Below are 21205 nucleotides of genomic sequence, written 5' to 3'. Positions count from 1 at the left end.
ATTAAAGTTGTTTAGACAATAACATTTTTGTCTATGTGTTAGTTTTAAGTTGAGATTTGAGAATTATAGAATTTTGTTTTACTATTTTGAACATAAATTTGGTAATTGATAACTTTCGGTTACAAGATGATTGTCTAGGTCAATTCACACCTTGAGTCTCCTAACTGAAGTTATCAATTACCAAATTTATGTTCAAAATAGTAAAACAAAATTTTATAATTCTCAAATCTCAACTTTAAAATTGATACAATAACCAAAGTATTATAATCTAAACAACTCCAAACTTAAACAATAACTAACAATAATTAAATTATAATATTTAAACATTGTATAGATAAATAATTAAATTACATTATATGAGATATAATGTATATATATATATATTTTATAAAAGCCTTTAAGTTCAAACATGCTAAAACATTCAAAACTTTTTCAATAAAACATTTTATTTATATTAAAGCAATTTCATATCAAATCAAAATCAAATGCATTAAAAATATTTTTACGTTGGTTATCGAATAACAAATGGTACCTAATTAGATGAGACTTTACAAATGGGTGACTAGTTACAAATTTGTTTATTTTAAGGTAAATGTAACCAAACATTACTAGTACTAGTAACCTCCGACCAAACCTCTAAAAGTTGGGGTTCAAATTAATTTTATCCCATATCAATAAATATAAAGATCAACTATTATATTCTATTGATAATGACTAAAAATTCAATTATTATATCCCTTTGATGGGTCAAAATGTCAACTATTGTATAAGATCGAAAAGTCAACTATTATATCGTGTTAACTAAGACCAAACAAATAAGAGTAAAACGCTTTATTTCATTTATTCAAACTTATAAAACATAATATCTCTATATTTTTCTATTATGAATATAAGAAAAACGTTCTAACATACAAAAATAACATTTAACATAATTCAAAATAACATATGAAATGAAAATTATTTTATTTTACGATATTTGCATTAATTTCTCATACCTTAAATAAGTACTCAAAGATCTCGAATAAACTAATCCTGAATAATTTACCCCTCACCTAATGTAACAAAAGAAAATAACTATTACTATAGACTATTTATACAAAATTATAAATTGACATTCCTAAGAATTTTAGATATTAATACTATTAATATGAGTTACCGTCATTAATTCAAAACTCTTTCCCAAACCCATTTTCTAAGATTATACTAATCTAATTTAATTTAATTAAAATTTTATTTAATTTATTAACTTAAAACTAAACATTATTATTATAATTATCATTGCTTTTAATAAATTTTAATTTGATTAATTAGTTTTCTAAATTTGTGGTTTATATAAAATTCTTATTCCCAAAGTTTGTTCGTTTTTATTTTTATTTTTTAAGAATATTCTATTTTTATTTTTTGTTTTAATCTATTTATTTCGATATTAAAATCTTATCTAACAAACCGATCTCTAAATCTTAAACCCTTAGATCTTTAACCCTATTATGTTATCTCATGTCTCTAATTTTCGTACAAAAGAGTTTTGAACGAAGACAAAGATCTTTATACTTTTATTAAATTTATTTAATTAATTTTATATTTTACTTTAATTTACGGTTTTACCCCTAATAATAAAAATGGGTCATCACAAAGACATTTTTTAACTGACTTTTATTTTCTGTTTTTAACTATAACAAAATTTATAACTTTTAGAAACCAATATTATTTTGTTTTATTTTTACTAAATATAAAGCAATTTATTTCATAAGCCTAATATTTTTCTAATTTTTATATTAGAAACGGATTATGCCAGACTCTGGTCGACCCGATCCGTTCTCCCGGCACACAGCCAAGGGTCCCAGAGTATACATTCGTCTCTTGTCATCAGTCGATGGAGAGTCACAGAGAAGCAAATTCCATGGCGTCGTCATCTCTCACACCTCCAGAAGTGCCAATGGAGCTCCACGCCATCAACCGAGGCAAACTCGTTAAATCTCTCCTCCAACACCTCACTGAGTCAACTCATCCTCTCCACGGCTTCGTTCTTCTCCAGGTACTGCTCTCTTCGTTTTTCCAATCCTCTTCCTTTTCTCCTCTCTCTCTCCCAGAAAATTTTCTCTAGAGACAAAAATAGTGTTCATTTCACTCTATTTTGATTCCTGATGGTTTGTTGATTTCATCAATCGGTTCGCAGGGAGGCGAGGAGCAAACGCGGCACGACACCGATCACGCCGAACTATTTAGGTACTTGATTATCGGTTTGGCTCTTGTTGTTCAAATATAATTGGAATTCAACTTGAGTTGTGGTAATGCGGTCGCTAAGGAGACTCTGCCAGCGTTCGAATCGATGACCAATTTTATTTCATGTTGTTGATGGTTGATTTGATTTATAGGCAAGAAAGCTATTTTGCATACTTGTTTGGCGTCAGAGAGCCTGGTTTCTATGGTGCTATTGTAAGTTCACTGGATTGATTTTCATTTCATGTGCTGATGAAGCTTTATTTAAAAGCCTTTAAGTTTGATTTTGATTTTTATTTTTTCTGGAGGACATTGCAACGGGGAAATCTATTCTGTTTGCTCCTAGGTTGCCTGCCGAGTATGCTGTTTGGTTGGGAGAAATAAAACCTTTATCATACTTTAAGGTGCCCTCACTTGAATGCTTTGCTGGTTTGAGGCGGTTGAAATGAAATTTCTTCTTGTTACTCATGTTTACGTGTTTCTTTTGCAGGAAAGATACATGGTTAGCAAGGTCTGCTATACTGATGAGATTGCAGGAGTTTTGCATGATGAGTACAAGGAACAGGGAAAACCTTTGTTGTTTCTTTTGCACGGGCTTAACACTGACAGCAATAACTTCTCAAAACCAGCAGAGTTTGAGGTTCCAATATCTCACTCTTTTTCTCCCTACAAATAATTTGTTTATGCCTTCAGATGAGAGTGATTTCTCAATAAGTTATCTATTTTGATTACATTTTCTAGCTCTTTCACCCGGGAATTGGTGATTTTATGGCTATGTTAGCAGTACTAGATCCTGGCTTTAGTGGTGAATGGAGTGCCGAATATCTTAGTATGCTTCATTATAGGATGTGGTTAATATTGTCAAGTTGAAATTGTTACCATGAAATTGAGAGGGATGGATGTTTTGTTTGACAAAATATCAGCCCACTTGGGTATTGAGTCATTTCTTGATATACATATTTGAAATTATATTTTCACCAGCTATTTTATAAAATTTTATTTACTTATTAAAAGGAAAAGAAAAAAAATGAAGAAAATACCATCTACTTTGTGCATTTTTTTGAACCATTTGGAAAGAGAGAAATCAAAGATCATTTCAAAGTGAGGAGTAGTCGGATTAGATGTTCAAATCTATTTTCTTAAGTGATCTCTTTATATGGATTAGGTTGTTTATAGATGGAGGTTCAATGGGGTTCATTGATTTTGTAGATTGGTTGGGGTTTAGGATTTAAGCTGGGGGAGTTGTTTTTTGTTGTCCATATATATATATATATAAACGATTACGTGTATTGTGCCCACACACGCATCAGAGGTTTGTGATTCTATTGTTTATTTAATTCTGGAAACAATTTAGGGTTTTTGGTTTCTAGTTGTTCCTTCTCATCCCCAATGTCAATTCTTGCAATTATTGTTCACCTTGGTTACTTGTATGCATGCTCAGAAGCATCCTTCTCAAGTTTTTATTTGGCAGATAAAAACCTCCATCTTCTCTGGACAGGAATGGTAAGTTAAAAATGATCTTACTTGTGTTCAGGGAATAGAGAAGTTCAAGACAGATTTAAATACTTTGCATCCTATTCTAGCCGAATGTCGTGTTTTTAAGTCAGACCTAGAGCTCGCTCTCATCCAGTATGCCAACGATATAAGTTCTGAAGCTCATGTTGAGGTAACTAATTGTCAAAGTGTATCATTGCCCAAACAAGCTTCAGCAAAGAATTTCTTTTATATGCTTGTTTATTCTAAGATATTAGTCTGAATATGCATGTAAATCAATTATTTGACCAGCATGTTATTCTTGGAAGTTTCTTTCTGATCCTCATTCATGTATTTTGAGTCTTGGTAGTTTTTTCTACATGTGAAAACTGCCTTTTGATTCTGTTGGGACTGTATCTTAGTTTGTATGCCACTTCCTGTGTGCCAATGCCTTAGATGGTGTACTGATCATGGAACAATTTACAAATGGAATATTTTTCATAAACACATTTTTTTTCCTTCATTACCTCTGGTTTCATATTCACAATTGTTTCCCACACTCACACACCCATCCACCCACTCACCCACCCACACTCCAACAAAAATTGGAAATCCCAGAAGTAATTGTGATGTTAGGAACTTTAATAAAGTGGATTTTTTCACAAATAGGAGAACACCCAAAAGTAATTTTGAAGTTGTGAACTTTAATAAAGAGGAAGTTTGGTTGTCTTCTTGTTGGAAATCAAGTGTTACTTTTCTTTCTTGATGAGCATTTTGAAAACAGAGAACATTTTTTTCTTGTTCTCTTATATGAATACTGATAACTTACCATTACTATTGAAATTGTGCATTTTGAGTAGGTTGTGAGATAAACAAGTGTGGAAAGTAAGAGTATCACCTGAAAGCATGTCTCTTCACACACTTACATGTATGGTGGATGTAGACATTGAAGAGAGCTCCTAATATTTAATTATGGTCTTGGGAAACTTTAATAAGTTAAGAGGAATTTTGGCTGTTTTATTGTTGGAAATCAAGTGTTAACTCATTTTTTTCTTGACAAATATTTCAAAAAAGGAGCACACGTCTTCTTGTTATCTTATCTGAACAGTGTGATAACATAATATTTCTACCTAAACTGTGCATGTTGAGCAGGTTATGAGAAAAACAACAGTTGGCATGAAAGAGTATCAGTTGGAAAGCATGTTTCTTCACCACACTTACATGTATGGAGGATGTAGGCACTGCTCATACACATGTATTTGTGCAACTGGGGGAAATAGGTGAGGTTCTTTGTAGATTTTTGCTATTTCTTTGTAAATGTAATGCTCTAGTAGCTGCGAATGAATGAAAATTTTTACGCCCAGTTATTGATGAAAAATACCCACAAAAAAAAAAATAAAAATGCACACACACCTCACAGGTTGCTAGAAATGGCTTCTTTAGTTTTAACCATGCATGGAAAGGAGTACGCAGTGAACCACTGAGGTAACAGCCTAGTACAAAGTTGTTGAAATGAATACTGCTGATTATATTCACCTTATATTTTTTCTAATGATTAGAATATTGATTTGGAGTTATACCAACTAGATTGACTGAGTTTTGGCGGAAACATTTCCTTTTTTCCTTGAAGGCTGAGCTTGTCATTTGTATGTAAATTGGAAACTCTCTTTCTTGTTTGAACAAAGGAGTGTAGTATGTTTTATTGGAAAATTTTTTTGACTGTTAACTTGGGTATTTGTTGATACATATTTTTAAAATTAACAATTTATATCTAATGCTTCATTTTGCAGTGCTGTTCTTCATTATGGGCATGCAGCAGCTCCAAATGACAGGGTACAGTAGATTCAATGCTTTTGTCATTTTATGTCCTTCACTAATTGTACCTTGGATTTATGCCCCAGAAAAACATAGTTTTATGGTTTATCTGGATTAGGAGTATACCTTGATCTGTGTTTTTTAATTTTATTTTATTTATAAGAAAAGGGATTTTGTGTGTGTGCACGTGCATGTGCTTGAACAAGCTTGGCCTCATAAGATGCTTATTGAGTGCCAGGGAGCCCTGGAGCTTTATGCTGTTTTTCAAGGATTGCATCAAGAATGTTGCTTGCTTGGTTGAAAATTTTGTGACATTCCAGTTGAGAGACACAAGAAATGAATTAATCTATTAAGAGCTGGGTTTAGAAAATGTATATATATTTTGAAGATAAGTTCAAAGCTCAAATTGTTTGATTTTATGCTGTCTAATGCAGACCTTTGAAGACGGAGATATGGCATTGCTTGATATGGGAGCTGAATATCATTTTTATGGTTCTGATATAACTTGTTCATTCCCCGTGAGTATACATGGTTATGTATTGCTGTGAATATCATTTCTTTGTCCACAGAGAGCACAATATATGTACTCAATGATCATAAGGACACCAAAGTACATTATTTTTTGCTTATGCTATTGGGTGAGATAAATATTTGTTTGCATGTGTGTGATTTAGTCATTTGGTGAAATTCATATCGAAGTACATTCAATTGTGTGCAGGTGAATGGGAAGTTTACAAGTGATCAGCGCCTTATCTATAATGTAAGTGCAAGCAGTGATCCATTTATCCAGTTGATCTCATGTTTCTATCTGTGTGAAGTTAACTAAAACTATGTGCCAATATGTATGTGTCATATGCACATGCATGCATGCACTTACTATTGCAGGATGGCATTCAAAACCTCTAGGCTGAGGGCTGTCTTGCAAGAGAAAATGGTGAAATATGTCTAGATACAAGGGGAAAGATTCTCTAGAGGACTAATGGGGTGACTTCTTGAGAGAAGAAGAAGATATTTAGAGAGAGTAGCTAGGCAACCCAAGGATTGCCACACAATGTCATTAAACTGCAAATTCTTAGTTCAATGTTAATAACAGAAACAGATGTTTATAACACCTTCATATAAACTCGAAACCCTAATTTTTGAGCAGAGGTATAATGTGTGTGTGTGTATTATCCTTTTCTTTGTTTGGGGGTGGTAGGTGTGGAGTTGTGATTGCTTGAGAGTAGGGGGAAAAGAATAAAATCAGAGACAGAGGTAACAACCTAGGATTTCCAAACAAAGGCATATTAAGCTTTTTCTTCTTCTTTTTGGGGTGGGGGGTTGGTGGGTGGGGTTGTTGATTGCAGGAGAGAAGAAGAATTAGATGAGATAGAGAGATGATAGCCCTTGGATTTGCAAACAAATGTGTGATATGATTGTGTGTGGGGGCATGATGATTACCAGAGAGAAGAACATTAGAGAGAGAGAGAGATGATAGCCCTAGGATTTGCAACCAAAAGCATGAAAACTTGCTACAGTACCACAGTAGCTTCTTTCTAGAACCTAGTTTCTTGCATAATTATCAATAACTAATTATTAATTAAAATCACTAAAAAACTGCATTTATATATATATATATATATATATATATCATTTCCAATACAAAGTATACCCTGAGTGAACTTAAACTTTCTTTTCTTGTGCACCACTTGCACATATGCTCAGGTTTAATGTTTCATAGCCTTTTTAATTACTTAGTGTCCTGTTTATAATTATTATATTTTGCAGGCTGTCCTTCAGGCTCACAACACAGTAATATCTGCAATGAAACCTGGAGTTAACTGGATAGACATGCACAAGTAATACTGGATTCCACTAGAATCAATACATCTTTTTGTATATTTTCGTTGTGTTGATCATGAGTTTTTTCTTTTATTCTTTTATTTTTGATAGGTTTTCTTTTAGTCTTTTATATTTTATTTAATCTCTAGGGAATGTTTCATTGAACAAAAACTGTGGTAATCATGTGATGGAATATGATATAGATAGGATGGAAATCCAAGCTGCAAAAATGTGGTTCATTTGGCTGATCTGAAATAGTATGAGTAAGACTTGGGTGGGTTGAATTGAGCTTGACTGGAACCTGATGGTTTCACAAGGATCAGGAAACCTTTGATTGATCTAAAACATGGCTACATTGGTAAGAACAACAGCAATATTAAAGGAAATAAAAGGAGGTGCAAGGAAGAAGGGTATCTTCAATTGGAAATTATGTGAAAAAAACTTGATGAAAGGATACAAAAAAGCAAAGGCAGCTATTAGCAATTAGATTTGAATAATAATGCTTGTTTAGCTGAAAAGTTTAAACAAAATCACATGTTAATAGAAAAAGAAATTGTAAACTTGAAAAAGTGGTTTTAGAAAAAGTTTGGTACCAAGGAAGTATGAATAAGGTTTTAGTCTAAAGGCAGCTATTAGCAATTAGATTTGAATAATAATGCTTGTTTAGCTGAAAAGTTTAAACAAAATCACATGTTAATAGAAAAAGAAATTGTAAACTTGAAAAAGTGGTTTTAGAAAAAAATTGGTACCAAGGAAGTATGAATAAGGTTTTTACCCTAAAAGATTATCTTCTTTCTATTGAATTTGGTTAAACTACCAACTTTCCTGAAAGCTTATACCCGCATGTGAAAAGACAAATCAGCAAGATTAATAGATTAGAGATGAATAGATGAGGAAAGTAGTAGTAGGAGCAGTAGTTACAGATTATAGATATATAGATGGGAGCAGTACAAGAGACTCGAACTTGAGACTGCTAGTTAACCGTAAATTTGATAACAGATTAGATTAAGTTATCAACTTTTCTAAAAGCTTAATTATTAGGATGTAAGCTCATACTTTATATCAAGCTAACACCTTCCTTCACATGTTGCCCCATACCCACACCTGTAGAGACAAGGCAACAGTATTTATGAATTACAAATAAATATAGGATGACAGTAGCAATAGGAGATACTTGAATTTGAGACATCTAATTAATCATAGGTTTAATGCCATGCTAAGCTTCCAACTTTTCTAAATGCTTAAGCTATTATGATAGGTTCCACAATGTATACCATACTAACAAATATAAATCAAATGTGTTTCTTGGAAAATGTGAGAATTGTTCCTGCTGCTGCCAGCATAAATGTGTTATCTGTTAGACTGTTACTCATGATCACACTTTCCTAGGAGTTGAGAATCTGCCTTTGCAGAAAAGCTTCCTCTTGTTATTACACTTGCTCTCTTCATGTTCTCTTTACTTATTGACTCTTAATTCTTCCACATCTTAGACAATGTCCAGGGAGGAAATTATATATTCCCATCTATATAATTTAACGACTAACTAAATATCTTTTTATTAATTAGAAGAGTATTTTCTTCTTAATATAAGCAAAAACCAATTGTTATATTGATGATCTTAGTCAATGCGACAAAAACTTATTTGATCATGCAACTGTGCGTTTTAATCCTCAATTTCATGATGTTGTCACAGGTTAGCAGAGAAAATTATTCTCGACTCCTTGAAAAAAGGGTGCATTGTTGTTGGGTATTTTTTACTTTCTCAATGGTGTTCTTTTCATGCAGCCTAATTACCACTCACCAGCATGAGAAGGAAAAAATTAATTAGATTTATATATGTTGTGGTTTTTGCTTTTAGTGATGTTGATGATATGATGGTTAAGCGATTGGGTGCTGTTTTCATGCCTCATGGTCTTGGTCACTTCCTGGGTATTGACACTCATGATACGGGAGGCTACTTAGAGGTTTCTCTCTCTCTCTCTCTCCCTCTCTTTCCTGCTTTGTCATGATGAGATGTTTGCATAATATTGTATTTGCATGATGCAAATGGAAATATTGAAATGATTTGCAGGGATTAGAAAGACCAAAAGAACCTGGATTGAAGTCTCTGCGCACAGTTAGAGATCTGCAGGAAGGCATGGTTAGCAATATTTTCTCTCCTTTTTTTTGTGCTTCTTTTTTTAATTTTACTAGAATGCTCTTGCTTTCTCTCCTTAACATCATCTCCTAAGTTTTTGTTATAGGTGATAACAGTGGAGCCTGGATGCTACTTTATTGATGCATTGTTGGCTCCAGCAATGGAAAATTCGGAAACTTCCAAGTTCTTTAATCATGAAATAATTGGCAGATTTAAAAGTTTTGGTGGAGTTCGAATTGAAAGCGATGTGGTAGTGTATTTTCTGAACCCTTCTTCAACATATAAATCTATCCATCAATCCATTTATACATGTATATGGGAACAAGCATGTATGTATGTATATGTGCATGTATTATTGCATTTGACATCCATTCTGCAAAATGATGCTTTCAATATTTCAGCCTGAAAAACATTTTTATAAAGATTAATTCCATTGTAATGTTTCTCATTTCTAGAAATGAGAATCTGTAAACTTTCTGAAGTTAGAGATATTTTGACTAAAAAAAAACGGCCTTCATCTTGTTAGTTGCATACAAGCTTGGCAGTGCTCATCTGGTTCCTTTGATTTAGTTAAAATTCCACATGAGAGGCGATAATCTGTGTCTATCATCCCTCTGTCCATACTATTATCTTTCTGTCTACTAGGTGCCTGCTGCAGGAAATCTTCACAATCAATCTTCCTGTAGTGCCATATCCTCAAAATTAAATTATAGGCCATCAACCCTTTTCTCACTACTCTGACCCAGTCCTTGATGATGCATTTCTTGATTGAATTATCTTAGACAAGTTTCCTTATTTTGTCCTTGATTATTGCTATCTATATTTCTCATCAATGCATTTATTTTAAGTTCAATTATGTGGCCTGCAAAATTGATAATCTAGTGTCTTTGTGGTTTAAAATATGACTTCCTGCCTCTCTCTCTCTTAGTCTTCTTTTGCTAATACTTTCTTTTATCATTGTCACTATTGCTAGCATGTTACTTCCAATGGTTGCAAGAACATGACGAACGTCCCTCGGGAGACATGGGAGATTGAAGCCGTAATGGCAGGATCACCATGGCCGCTTGACAAGTCCTCTATTCATTCAGAAAATGGCAGAGAGGGCAAGTAATTCAGCACCCAGCGTCCTTGATGACCTAACTGGCTCTCCAGAAAATGTTGACTGTATATGAGCGACTTCTCTTTTGAAGCATCAGTTACAAATCTTTCAGCTGCCCAGCTGAATCAAACCCTCTCAAACACCTGAAAATATTGCAACAAATTACTAAAAAAGCAATATTTATAAATAATTGCTTTTATAGTATATGCTTTAAGCCTTTTAAGTTTTAACACATTCACTAACATAGAATTTGTTTTTATTTTCAATGGTAAATTATAAAAATCATTATTCTCTCGATTTATTCCCTAAACCTGTGATGTCAATCTTACATGGGCATAATGTTAAATAGACCATTTTGTTAAAAGTTTTCATAAAAAATGAATGAAGAAATTCATGTGGTATATATTAGATATATTCGAGCACATCACATAAATGTACATGTGATTATTCCATCCAATTTTCTATTCCTAGATATGAAAACTTTTATACAGAATATGAAAAGCTATGGTACAAAGTAGGAATTTCTTTTACATAAAGATTTTAAAAATTTAGATGAAAGATTTTAGAGCGTGTTTGGTGATTTAAAAACAATTTTTTGTTTTTAAAAACAAAAAACCGTTTTTAAAATTTTGAAACTATTGTTCTTTGTAAATAATTTTTAAAAATAAAAGAAAAATATATGAGCATTTAACCATATTTTTTGAAATTTGTTTTTAAAAACTAGTTTTTTTTCTTTTAACTTAAAAGCAGTTTTTAAAAGATAAATTTAAAAACTACATCATCAAATGAGTCCTTATTTTTTTAAATTTTTATTGTAGAATTCTTTTAATAAAAATTTGTATTTTTTGTAAAAGTTTTCAAAAGATTGATCTATTTTTCAGTTGTTAATCAAAATATCATTCAAAAAAAAAAATTCAAAATGCTGTAAAAAATTATTTTACATTAAAAATGATTTTTAAATTAGAAGACAGTATAAACTGTTTTCAAGAATCTGACACATTATATAAATATTAGAGATTATCTTCCACTATACATATATGAATATTTTAAAGTGGATAGGTCTTTCCAAAAATAAATATATAAGAAGTAAACACTGGAATGGTTGGCTTGGATACGGCGTCGTTTCGCCAAAACGACACCGTTTGTTCTGCATAACAGTAAAGATTCCCTCCCTAATGGTCACGCTTGGCACTAAGGTACTGCCCAAATACTTTAAACCCCAAAAGTTGAGTATATCCTAAACCCCTGCCGCGCAACTCCACCGTCCTCCACTGCGGAGGCAAGCACACAAACCACCCACAAAACCCTAAGTCTCACCTCGGCAAAACCCTAATCCCTCCGCCAACTCATGGCTCGACGAGAGTCCCACAGCCACCACCCCCACCACCACCAAGGCACGCACACCAGATTCGAGGACGAACAGATCGAAGAAGCGACGGAGAGCTCCAACCTCGAAGATCCTATGTGCGACGCAGACGAGTCCACCATTGGCCAAGACAAAGCCATTGATGACACGATGTGCGAGCCTGGCGAGTCTGATAAAGACATTGCACGATCTTTCGAGCTCGACGACTCCGTCATTGGCAGTGATAAGACCAGCGCCGATTATTACTTCGACTCCTATTCTCACTTCGGTACGTCTCGTTTTTCAGAGTAAAGGGAGGAAATGAAAGTCTGAATCTTGGGAATCAGTATGCTCTGCTGTTTATTTTGATGTGTTAAAACTCCACTCTTTAGTTATTTATAGGTTTACGCTTTATATTGTTTTGATTTTCAAATAGTGTGAGAGAAGAAAAAAATGTTCCTGTTAAGCCCAGTCAAGTCGAGGTTTTTGTTTTTCAGATCCTAGGTGATAAAAATTGAATGATTTGATTTCTTCAAAACCAGCATGAGCAAGTTTTCTATTGAGTTTTAAGTTACTATTTCTTTTTTGTTGTTTTGTTGAAATGACTGTGTATTCTATATTGGGTCTATGCTGTTTCATGAATATTAATTTTTTGCTTTTATTTTGGTACATATTGGAGGCAAAAACTTACTCTTTTGTTCTTTTTGTGTCTCTGTGTTTGCAGGTATTCATGAAGTAAGTGTGCCGCTTTGGATGTTAAGCTTTTCTATAACTTCGGTTATGCATAGTTTTTATAACTATATGATATCAGTGGTAGTTCAGTTTTTTGTTTCGTGGTGTTTTGACATATTTTAGATGAAATGTATGAATAATTTCTTCTAGGAATTAGTGTGATATGACCGTATGGCCTCTTTCTTTAATGCAGTTTCCCCCATTGTAGTTCTTCTAGTTTTAATCGTTTCCGGTGGAATAATCCCCTATTTCTCAAATTAATGACTATTCCTGCTTACAATTAGTGTACTATTATTTTTTGATAGGTAAATTAAGAGAATATATAAAAATCGCTTTGAAAATGATGCATCAAAGCACATACAAAGTATACAAATTATGCCAAAAGGAAAGCAATAAAGAGGAGGGAACAGAAGAATCCCCTTCACCCCTTGAAAGCTGGACTGCCCCCAGCAGGAACTCCCATAACTAGGAAACACCCCAAACATGGACCAATTGAAGCACCTTAAAACCTGGAAAAGAACATGATCTGCCCCTGGAGCTGCAACAAAATTCGCTCCACCAATCAGGGAAAAAAGGTAACCTCATGCAATGAGAGCTGTATCCCCACTGCTCCTCCCCCTTCTCCTGACTGTCAGAAGAGAACTAGTGTACGATTATTATGTATTTCTTTTTCCTGAGTGAGAATTGAGTTTGGTTTTTATGTATATTTGATGCTGTAAGTGTATTTGCTTGATTCCGAGAATAATGTTTTTGTTTTGACTTTTAATATATCGATGTCTTTCAATGTTTCTTTAACCAGTTTGCTACCTTCTGATATGAATGTTTAACCATTCCTGTAAAAGTTCAAGAAGATATTCTTCTGACTTCCTTCGATTGCAGGAAATGTTGAAGGATGTTGTGAGAACTAAGACCTATCAAAATGTCATTTATAAGAATAAGTTTCTGTTCAAGAACAAAGTAGTCCTTGATGTGGGAGCAGGGACTGGAATTCTGTCCCTCTTTTGTGCAAAGGCAGGGGCAAAACATGTTTATGCGGTAGGTGCTTTACTTTTCTCACCCCATGATGCACTTGGAAGAAAAATTTTCATTGTATCAATTCCTTGTGATAACTGCTGCAACTATTACATTTTTATCTGCAAGCAATTTGGAACATGAGAACAAAACCATGCCATATGTCATGTTGTGATGTTTAAGAAATTTTGTGGAGTTATGCATATTAGCTGCAATTTTTTTTCCCTTTTCTTCTTATTATCTGCCATAGTTTCAGTGTACCTTATAGCTTGAAATCATAACTCATAAGAATATGGGTAAAGTTTTGCTTTATAACTGAACATTTTTAGATGTTCATTTTGTCACTCAACTGTTGCATACATCTCTGACTTCAAGGAAAAAGTACTTGAAATAAGTGAAATAAGTGGTCTAGTAGAGTAATATTTTGCGTTTGATATTTAATTTAATTTTTATTTTGGGGGTCCCCATTGGGACTTGAACTTGGAACCTACCATAAATCCATCCCAAACCTTTACCATTTGAGCCAAGCCTCAAGGGCTGGTAGAGTACTATCTAATCCATAGCACTTTAAACAATATATTTATTTTGTTGATGCTTTGATGGAATCATAAATTGTAGTAGGTAGCCTTCTTTGATTTAGTTATTGACATGGAGGATGCTGAATGTTGATTAATCCTTTATTACTTAATGTAAGCTATAAGTTTGGTTTTTATTTTTTATTTTTTAGTCTGATCAATTTTCTAGCTATATTTCTTGGACTAAGATGTTAATATTAATGACAATTATCACATTTAATATTAGCGTACTTTGACTTAAATGTATGCAGTTATTATGTTCACCATAATGATTTTCTTGGTAATGCAATTTTGTTATTGGTCATCTTCTCAAAGGAATAAATTGTTGATTTTATTAACACTCAAATTCCAGGTTGAGTGTTCCCATATGGCTGACATGGCAAAAGAGATTGTTGAAGTAAATGGATTTTCTGATGGTGAGGCTATTATTGTCCATATGTTACTGTTTCTGATTCATTTACTTTGGTATTCCATCTTGACCAATTCACTTGTTGTGTCTTCAGAATCTGCTAACAATTTTTATTTTATTTTATAAAATTTTATTGTTACAGTTATAACAGTTATGAAAGGAAAGGTTGAAGAAATTGTTCTTCCTGTTGCTCAAGTGGATATCATTATATCAGAATGGATGGGCTACTTTTTGTTGTTTGAGAATATGTTAAATACAGTCCTATATGCTCGTGATAAATGGCTTGTAAGTTCAGGTTTCATTTACATGACAAATCTATACTTTGCACTTTCTCTTGGATTTTAAGAGTAGTTGATTTTGTGCCAGTGTCCCAAATTGATTTCCCTTCCCTAATGTTGTCGATTTTCTTTGGAAAACATTATGGAGGCATTTGTTTCTAATTCCTGTATTTCAGAGGTGATTTTGATGAATCACATTCATAGCTTGTATTTATTATGTTTGGTTTAATTTTCAAACCATTTCTTCTAGTTGGGGTGGAATGCATACAAGCCACGCCTCAATGCTTAGGGAAAATGTGGAGTATGATTTCCAATATTTTGTTTTGTGCTTGACGGATTGTAAACAGAGTCCTTGGACCTCACTACGAATGTTTATCAGCTGACATAGAACTTTAGTCTATATGATTTGTAAACCTGCAATCATGCTCATCAATATTATCAACATATTATTAAAAAAATTTCATAATAATGCTAGATTATATGTTTTATGGCTTTTAAACAACCCAGATTTAGCTGTGAGATTATGTGTTTGAGTATTTGCCATGATTCTGATTTTATCTGTACATGAGAAAGAAAAAAGATTCATCCAAAATTTTTGCCAGGTAAATCTTATTGGTGGGATCTGTTGATTTTTGGTTTGTTGAACTTGCTCCTCGAGCTAATATCCAAAATAGAGTGCTTAATGAGGTTCAGTGACTGGACTCTAGGTTTACCTTAAGTCACAATTAAATTGGACATAGGGAATCATGTCAAATCATAAAATTCCTTCTTACCCTGTTTAGGTGAGCTCGGCCAGCTGAAAATTTGTTTTACATTGAGTAAGTGGTGGCCGAGGAAATGGTTTGGAAAGGTCGGTGAGTGCCAAGAACTCTGTCACTTGGACCTGGACCTGATAAAAGGCTTAGTCATTTTAGCTGTTGGCATTTAACTACACTGGCTATGTTAGGCTACCTTTAGTAAGGTTTATGAACACCATTATATAGCATTAGAATGTTCTGAAACTTCTAAGCAATTTTCTGTAACTTTTAAATTTCATGGTGTCACTTTGTTTTGAATGATGCTACAAATACCAAAATGCTTAGCTAAACTGCTTCTGCTACAAGACATTGTGGATAAATACCCTATTGTATATCATTGTGTCTATAGGAGAAGCAATTTGGATGAGAACTTCAGAAAATTGATTATTTTCCTTTTGGTTTTATGAAAAAATAAGACTAAGTAATCTTAAAGTAATAGCATAGGGGTTGTACTGCTGGATTAGTGGTCATATGCTCAGAGTTTCACATTGTGATTTTGGGTTGTGCCACTGTTGGAACCTTATGTTATACTCAAGTTTATTTTTGTGTGATTTTTTTTCTAATTATCTTTGCTTTTTTACAGGTGAATGATGGTATTGTGCTGCCAGACAAAGCATCTCTCTATTTGACAGCCATTGAGGATGCGGAGTACAAAGAAGACAAGATTGAATGTGAGCCTATTGAGATTTTTAAAATACATTTGAGTAGAATATTTTTCTCATTCTGTCTATGTTTTTATGTGTGGGAAAGATGAACTTTCTAACCCATGTCAAACTGCCATCATGGATGAGACCGAAATTGCTTGTCATTGAATTGCACTTTGTTGCCTTCTTCTTTTTGGCATTCTTGTCTGTTCAGTTTGGAACAGTGTGTATGGCTTTGACATGAGCTGTATCAAGAAGCAAGCAATGATGGAACCACTTGTGGACACAGTTGATCAGAATCAGATCGTCACAAACTGCCAGTTACTCAAGGTGTGAAATGTATATTCATTTAGTTATTAAGTTAAATTTAATTTTTGTTTTCTCAACTTATTATTTCTCTTCTTGGCTGACATGCATTGTTTTATCCCCTCATTCAGACTATGGACATCTCTAAAATGGCTCCTGGGGATGCTTCCTTCACAGCTCCTTTTAAGCTTGTGGCATCACGCGATGATTACATCCATGCTCTTGTAGCATATTTTGATGTATCATTTACCAAGTGTCATAAATTGACAGGCTTCTCCACAGGTTCATTTCTTTTTACACCTTTATTACATATTTTTATTATGACCCAAATTGAACATGTTGGTCACTCTAGTTTGTCTTGGTGACATTGGGCTGGGTCTTCCCTACTTGCTCTTTGATCAATCTTTTGAACTGGGAAGAGAGAATATAATGAAGCCCATTAGAACCAGACCAACATACTAACATAGATGACTGATGGATAAGTATTGAATCTTGCCATATTCTTATAGGAATTAGTCAATATTGTTTTTGAGAATTTAAACTACCGTGCAGGGCCAAGATCACGGGCTACACATTGGAAACAAACAGTCCTGTATCTGGAAGATGTGCTAACCATATGCGAAGGGGAGACAGTTGTTGGGAGCATGACAGTGGCCCAGAACAAGAAGAATCCTCGTGACGTTGATATAATGATCAAATATTCCTTCAATGGTCAGCGTTGCCAGGTCTCAAGAACTCAATATTACAAGATGCGTTAGTTTGTTGGAGATTGCTCCATAGCCAATGCTTTTTGCCATTGCAAGATCGCAAAGAGTCTGCCAGAAACATGATTTGTTTCCTATTTAAATGCTTGAGCAGCAATTATCATTATATTGAAAAAGGTGTATCATCGTTGTAACTGTAACTTGAGTTTTCACACAAACACTAATGGTTATTGAAATGTAATGCTGAAATTTTTGGCTCTGAATCTTGATCATTTGCAACTCTTGGTTCAGTGTTTTATATGGCACATTTTTTTTTTCTTGGTTTTTGATAAAGTGCATCAGAATTCCCCGGGATTACACATCAAAAGTTTCACAAGATGGGTTTCATCTTGTTCTCAATACCTACAGTCAAAACTTCTGAGCGTGTAAATGCCTAACATTACAATAACACGGTAGACAGATCTCAAGAATATCAGCAGAATGGTGTGCCGCACGGACTCTTAAAGCTTTGGCTTTTCAGGGTGTTCCCACAATGGTGTCCATTCTATGCTCCTAGAGCTCTGGCTTGTGGGCTTTTGAATTCTTCTTTGAACTGGTTATCTTTCCTCTCCACCATTGCCGAATCTGATTTGAGACTCTGCTAGCATGCCTTTTCAATGCCTGCCCTGTCTCCTTGATTCCTTTGGTGACAGTATGTTTCCAGTCTGGCTTCGTGCTTTCTTTTGCTCTCAAATTCTTTCCCTGTAGGAAAAATGTTTTGTTGATTAGAGAACTGGATGAATTCTTATCTAAACTACAGCCTGAATGGAAGTTCCTGCGATACCAATTTCGATGGAAAGTGTGGCTCATCATCATCATCATCGTCCGCATCTTCATCTCCAAAATTTTGCATGTTCATCAAGTCTTCCCTTGAATACATTTTCATGCCAGGTGCTCCAGGCATTCCCTGAACCATGGTTGAGTATGATATATAATACCAAAATTGATGTAAAGCAATGATAAGAATTCTGTTTAAGAAGCAATTAAAGGATAATCACCTCCATGGATTTCATTATCTTTTCCATTTCAGCTTCTTTGAGTGATTTGGGAACAAAAGGTTCTCCTGGAGTTCTATCCTGAGCCAGAGGAAAGAAGAGAGGTCAGCAAGTATAAAATTCAAGCACAAGCATCAGCTGCTTAAGATGATTTGGCTATCCATACAAGTTTGTGAATCTCGAATAGTATGATCTTCTCGATATATGTCCAAAGTACATCATCATCATCATCATACGAAGAAAAGACAAGTTGAAATATGAGAAACAATTACAAAAAATTCATTTTTAATATGTTGTTCAGATCAATATTCCTTACTCATTGGCAGCACCCCACCCCAGCTGCTCAATAGAGGTAGTGTATAATTTTGGTTATAGAGACAACTTTCCCAGGAAGGGTCAAGTGGGCTATGGGGAGTTCCAAGGTTTGCCCACTGGAAAAGAGTAAAGACAGTGTGCAACCTTTTTCCCATGATTTTTCTTGGGTTCTCTATGATTGGCTAATTCATTGGCTCATTCAGAGAGACTTTCTACCCAAAAGAGATGCTCCATTCATTGAGTGAGACAGTTATACCAGCACAGATCATCTAGTCTGAATATTTCATTTTTCTTCTGGCTTTCTTTTCCCTGAATATCAAGATCCTTTTTCCTCCCCCTGTAAACACAAGTTTTCATTTCCAATTAAATATGCTCTGGGGTTCTAAGCGGTCCTAGCTTTCAAATGTGCTGGTTAGTGAGCATAGTTGTATCCTTTCAGGCAACATGCTACAGCCATTCTGTGATATGGTTTAATAAAAAATCAAATGTATTCAACAAGAAACATTATTGGCAACCATTTTCCTTTATATGAGTTTTGTGGCCGAATTTTCCTTCATCAGGCATCAATACCCATTTCCTTCAACAATTAAAGAATCTGAAAGTAGCATGTCTCTATGTTGAATATACAACAATCCAAGACAACCTGTTTATATATCTGAGGAAGCATTGAAAGCATTCCAAGACACCACTTTCAATAGGTTGTCAAAACATACTATTTGTTTTTTTTCCTTTTTTTTTTTTCACATTTTTGTTTTTTAAGGAGATTTTTCTCTTTACAACCAAAGATTAGTATGACATGTGAAAAAGATGAAAAGCTACATGTCACAGTACATATCTCCCCTGTTCAATAATGTATGAAGCACTTTAGGTATTCTACATCTTTCTTGTAAAGCAAAATATCCAATTTTGATCCACGTAATATAAATGTAAAAGAATGACCCCTCAAAGATCCAAATATTGTGCATAAAAAACAGGTAGCTTGAAGTATCAAAATGTTGTTACCTTAGGGACTGGGGGTGGTGATGCGCTGCATGCTTTAGTAAGATCCTTGCAAAGATAATTCACCAATGAATCGATCTGAGGCTTGTTTTTATAAACATATTCAGCAGCATCGGTGTCAGAATACCCCATGACCTGCAATATCCACAAGTAAAAACTTATATACGACACATTTAGCATTTAGATTGACTGAACAAACCACAAAGAATAACAATTGAGTGTTCAACCACAATATATGAGAAGATAGAAAATGAAGTAGAGACGTTTGCCATTTCGTGTCGAGTTCTGTCTAATTGACATCCTCAAAAGAGCGATAGGTTCCTTTGAACAGAGAATTATTCAGGGAATCAATTGACTTGCCATCAAGTAAAAACAGAATAAGTACCAATGCCTTACCTCTTGACAAGCTCGTTCAATTGTCTTGCACTCTGAATTGCACTGCCCTTCAGAGTCTTGTTCAACCAGCTGGAAATAGACCAGAATGATATAAGAAAAGAGGCCGAGGCATTAAACTACACAATTTGTGTTCAAAATGGTGACAAACTATTTAAAGAACATCATTTAATCCCACCACTGAGAAGGAGCACATGATGAACTTCAAGGATAAGAAAACAATCAAAAAGGATACTGATTGGAGGCAATTGCATAATACTAGAAAGGTTGTTGTCACTTAGAATTTGGGAAGCAATCTTCAAACTCATCAATGAATAACTGTAACTTATGATTCAATTGATGAAAGATACACTCTTTCTAAACTTATTCCATGAAAACCATCCACAACAATCAAGAAGAGGCAAAAACATCAAACCCAAGTCAAACGCATCGTTCTTACCTTCAACTTGTCTCCTTGTTCTACAATGTCAATCCGCAAAATCCAATCCGCTTCCTCCTTCTTCAAATTACAGACATTCTCCGATATCTCAATGATTTCAAACTCCGAGATCTGACCCCAATAAAAGCATTAGAGACCAAATCAAATTCAATGAAAAAAAGAATACCCAGTACCATAAATCTAAATTGGAGAGGAACCCAGATGATAAAATCACCTTCTTGGGAGAGATCTGGGCTTGTTTCTTCTCCACTTGGTGGTACAACTGCGCTGCCAGCTTTTCACAGACCTGGCATTTGATGTATGGTATGTCGTCTCTTCTGGCGACTCCCACCGGTTTCTTCGAACAGTGAGAGACTTGTAGCCATGTTGAGATCACCAGTATTGAGAAAACCAATACAATTATCGTCTTCATCTTCATCTTCATCATCTTCTCTCTAGTCTCGAGGAAGACGGGATTGTATCAGCATTCAAATGGTGAAGTGATCGACACTCTCTGCTAATAACTGCTAAATAAAACGACGTCGTTTAATTATCTTAGGTGGTGACGTGCTTCTATGTTTTTGATTGGCTGACGAGGCCCAACTCAGCAAATTAGTGTGGGTCCCCCTTTTTTCTCCCAATAAGGCTCGAGAGAACACGTTTCGGATCATCAGGACCGT

General features: G+C 34.3%; 3 protein-coding genes across 4 annotated transcripts; 2 read left to right on the top strand and 1 right to left on the bottom strand.

Annotated features, from left to right (window-relative positions):
- The first annotated feature begins 1762 nt into the window (after positions 1-1762).
- On the top strand, positions 1763-10875 carry LOC100244094 (uncharacterized). Its single transcript, XM_002282743.5, has 16 exons — positions 1763-2035; positions 2177-2226; positions 2376-2436; positions 2529-2624; positions 2711-2860; positions 3755-3886; positions 4846-4973; positions 5484-5526; positions 5943-6026; positions 6227-6268; positions 7276-7346; positions 9023-9076; positions 9188-9293; positions 9401-9469; positions 9573-9716; positions 10440-10875. Exons 1-16 carry the CDS (start codon positions 1874-1876, stop codon positions 10575-10577), a joined length of 1530 nt encoding a protein of 509 aa, XP_002282779.2. The 5' UTR covers positions 1763-1873; the 3' UTR covers positions 10578-10875.
- A 905-nt stretch (positions 10876-11780) lies between these two features.
- Positions 11781-17629, top strand: LOC100266357 (probable protein arginine N-methyltransferase 1). Of its 2 annotated transcripts, none has more exons than XM_059740746.1 (9): positions 11781-12199; positions 12635-12723; positions 13522-13677; positions 14581-14644; positions 14780-14922; positions 16296-16383; positions 16571-16686; positions 16794-16944; positions 17215-17629. In XM_059740746.1, the coding sequence occupies exons 1-9, from the start codon at positions 11914-11916 to the stop codon at positions 17418-17420; spliced, it is 1299 nt and encodes a 432-aa protein (XP_059596729.1). In that variant the 5' UTR covers positions 11781-11913; the 3' UTR covers positions 17421-17629. The 2 variants fall into 2 exon arrangements, with proteins under 2 accessions (XP_059596729.1, XP_002282760.1); XM_002282724.5 differs by having other exon boundaries at positions 11782-12199; positions 12635-12645.
- A 2-nt stretch (positions 17630-17631) lies between these two features.
- LOC100249262 (uncharacterized) lies at positions 17632-21072 on the bottom strand. Its single transcript, XM_002282718.5, has 7 exons — positions 20761-21072; positions 20547-20657; positions 20111-20179; positions 19718-19849; positions 18404-18481; positions 18190-18312; positions 17632-18107 (listed from the first exon to the last, which is right to left on the bottom strand). The coding sequence occupies exons 1-7, from the start codon at positions 20971-20973 to the stop codon at positions 17919-17921; spliced, it is 915 nt and encodes a 304-aa protein (XP_002282754.1). The 5' UTR covers positions 20974-21072; the 3' UTR covers positions 17632-17918.
- Positions 21073-21205: the final 133 nt, after the last annotated feature.

The sequence above is a fragment of the Vitis vinifera genome, chromosome 11 (genome assembly GCF_030704535.1).
Source record: "Vitis vinifera cultivar Pinot Noir 40024 chromosome 11, ASM3070453v1".
Classification (NCBI taxonomy): domain Eukaryota; kingdom Viridiplantae; phylum Streptophyta; class Magnoliopsida; order Vitales; family Vitaceae; genus Vitis; species Vitis vinifera.
Note: the sequence above shows the minus strand (reverse complement) of the source record. Positions and strands in the feature narration are given on the sequence as shown.

Bases quoted from the DNA above. Each gene is read 5' to 3' on its own strand.
- LOC100244094 (XM_002282743.5), top strand. From the start codon at position 1,874: ATGGAGAGTCACAGAGAAGCAAATTCCATGGCGTCGTCATCTCTCACA. The intron at 2,625-2,710 runs GTGCCCTCACTT...TTTCTTTTGCAG, and splicing joins AACCTTTATCATACTTTAAG to GAAAGATACATGGTTAGCAA. The intron at 7,347-9,022 runs GTAATACTGGAT...ATGTTGTCACAG, and splicing joins AACTGGATAGACATGCACAA to GTTAGCAGAGAAAATTATTC.
- LOC100266357 (XM_059740746.1), top strand. From the start codon at position 11,914: ATGGCTCGACGAGAGTCCCACAGCCACCACCCCCACCACCACCAAGGC. The intron at 14,923-16,295 runs GTAAGTTCAGGT...GCTTTTTTACAG, and splicing joins ATGCTCGTGATAAATGGCTT to GTGAATGATGGTATTGTGCT. The intron at 16,384-16,570 runs GTGAGCCTATTG...TTGTCTGTTCAG, and splicing joins CAAAGAAGACAAGATTGAAT to TTTGGAACAGTGTGTATGGC.
- LOC100249262 (XM_002282718.5), bottom strand. From the start codon at position 20,973: ATGATGAAGATGAAGATGAAGACGATAATTGTATTGGTTTTCTCAATA. The intron at 20,658-20,760 runs GTGATTTTATCA...TATTGGGGTCAG, and splicing joins CCCAGATCTCTCCCAAGAAG to ATCTCGGAGTTTGAAATCAT. The intron at 18,313-18,403 runs GTGATTATCCTT...ACCATGGTTCAG, and splicing joins AGATAATGAAATCCATGGAG to GGAATGCCTGGAGCACCTGG.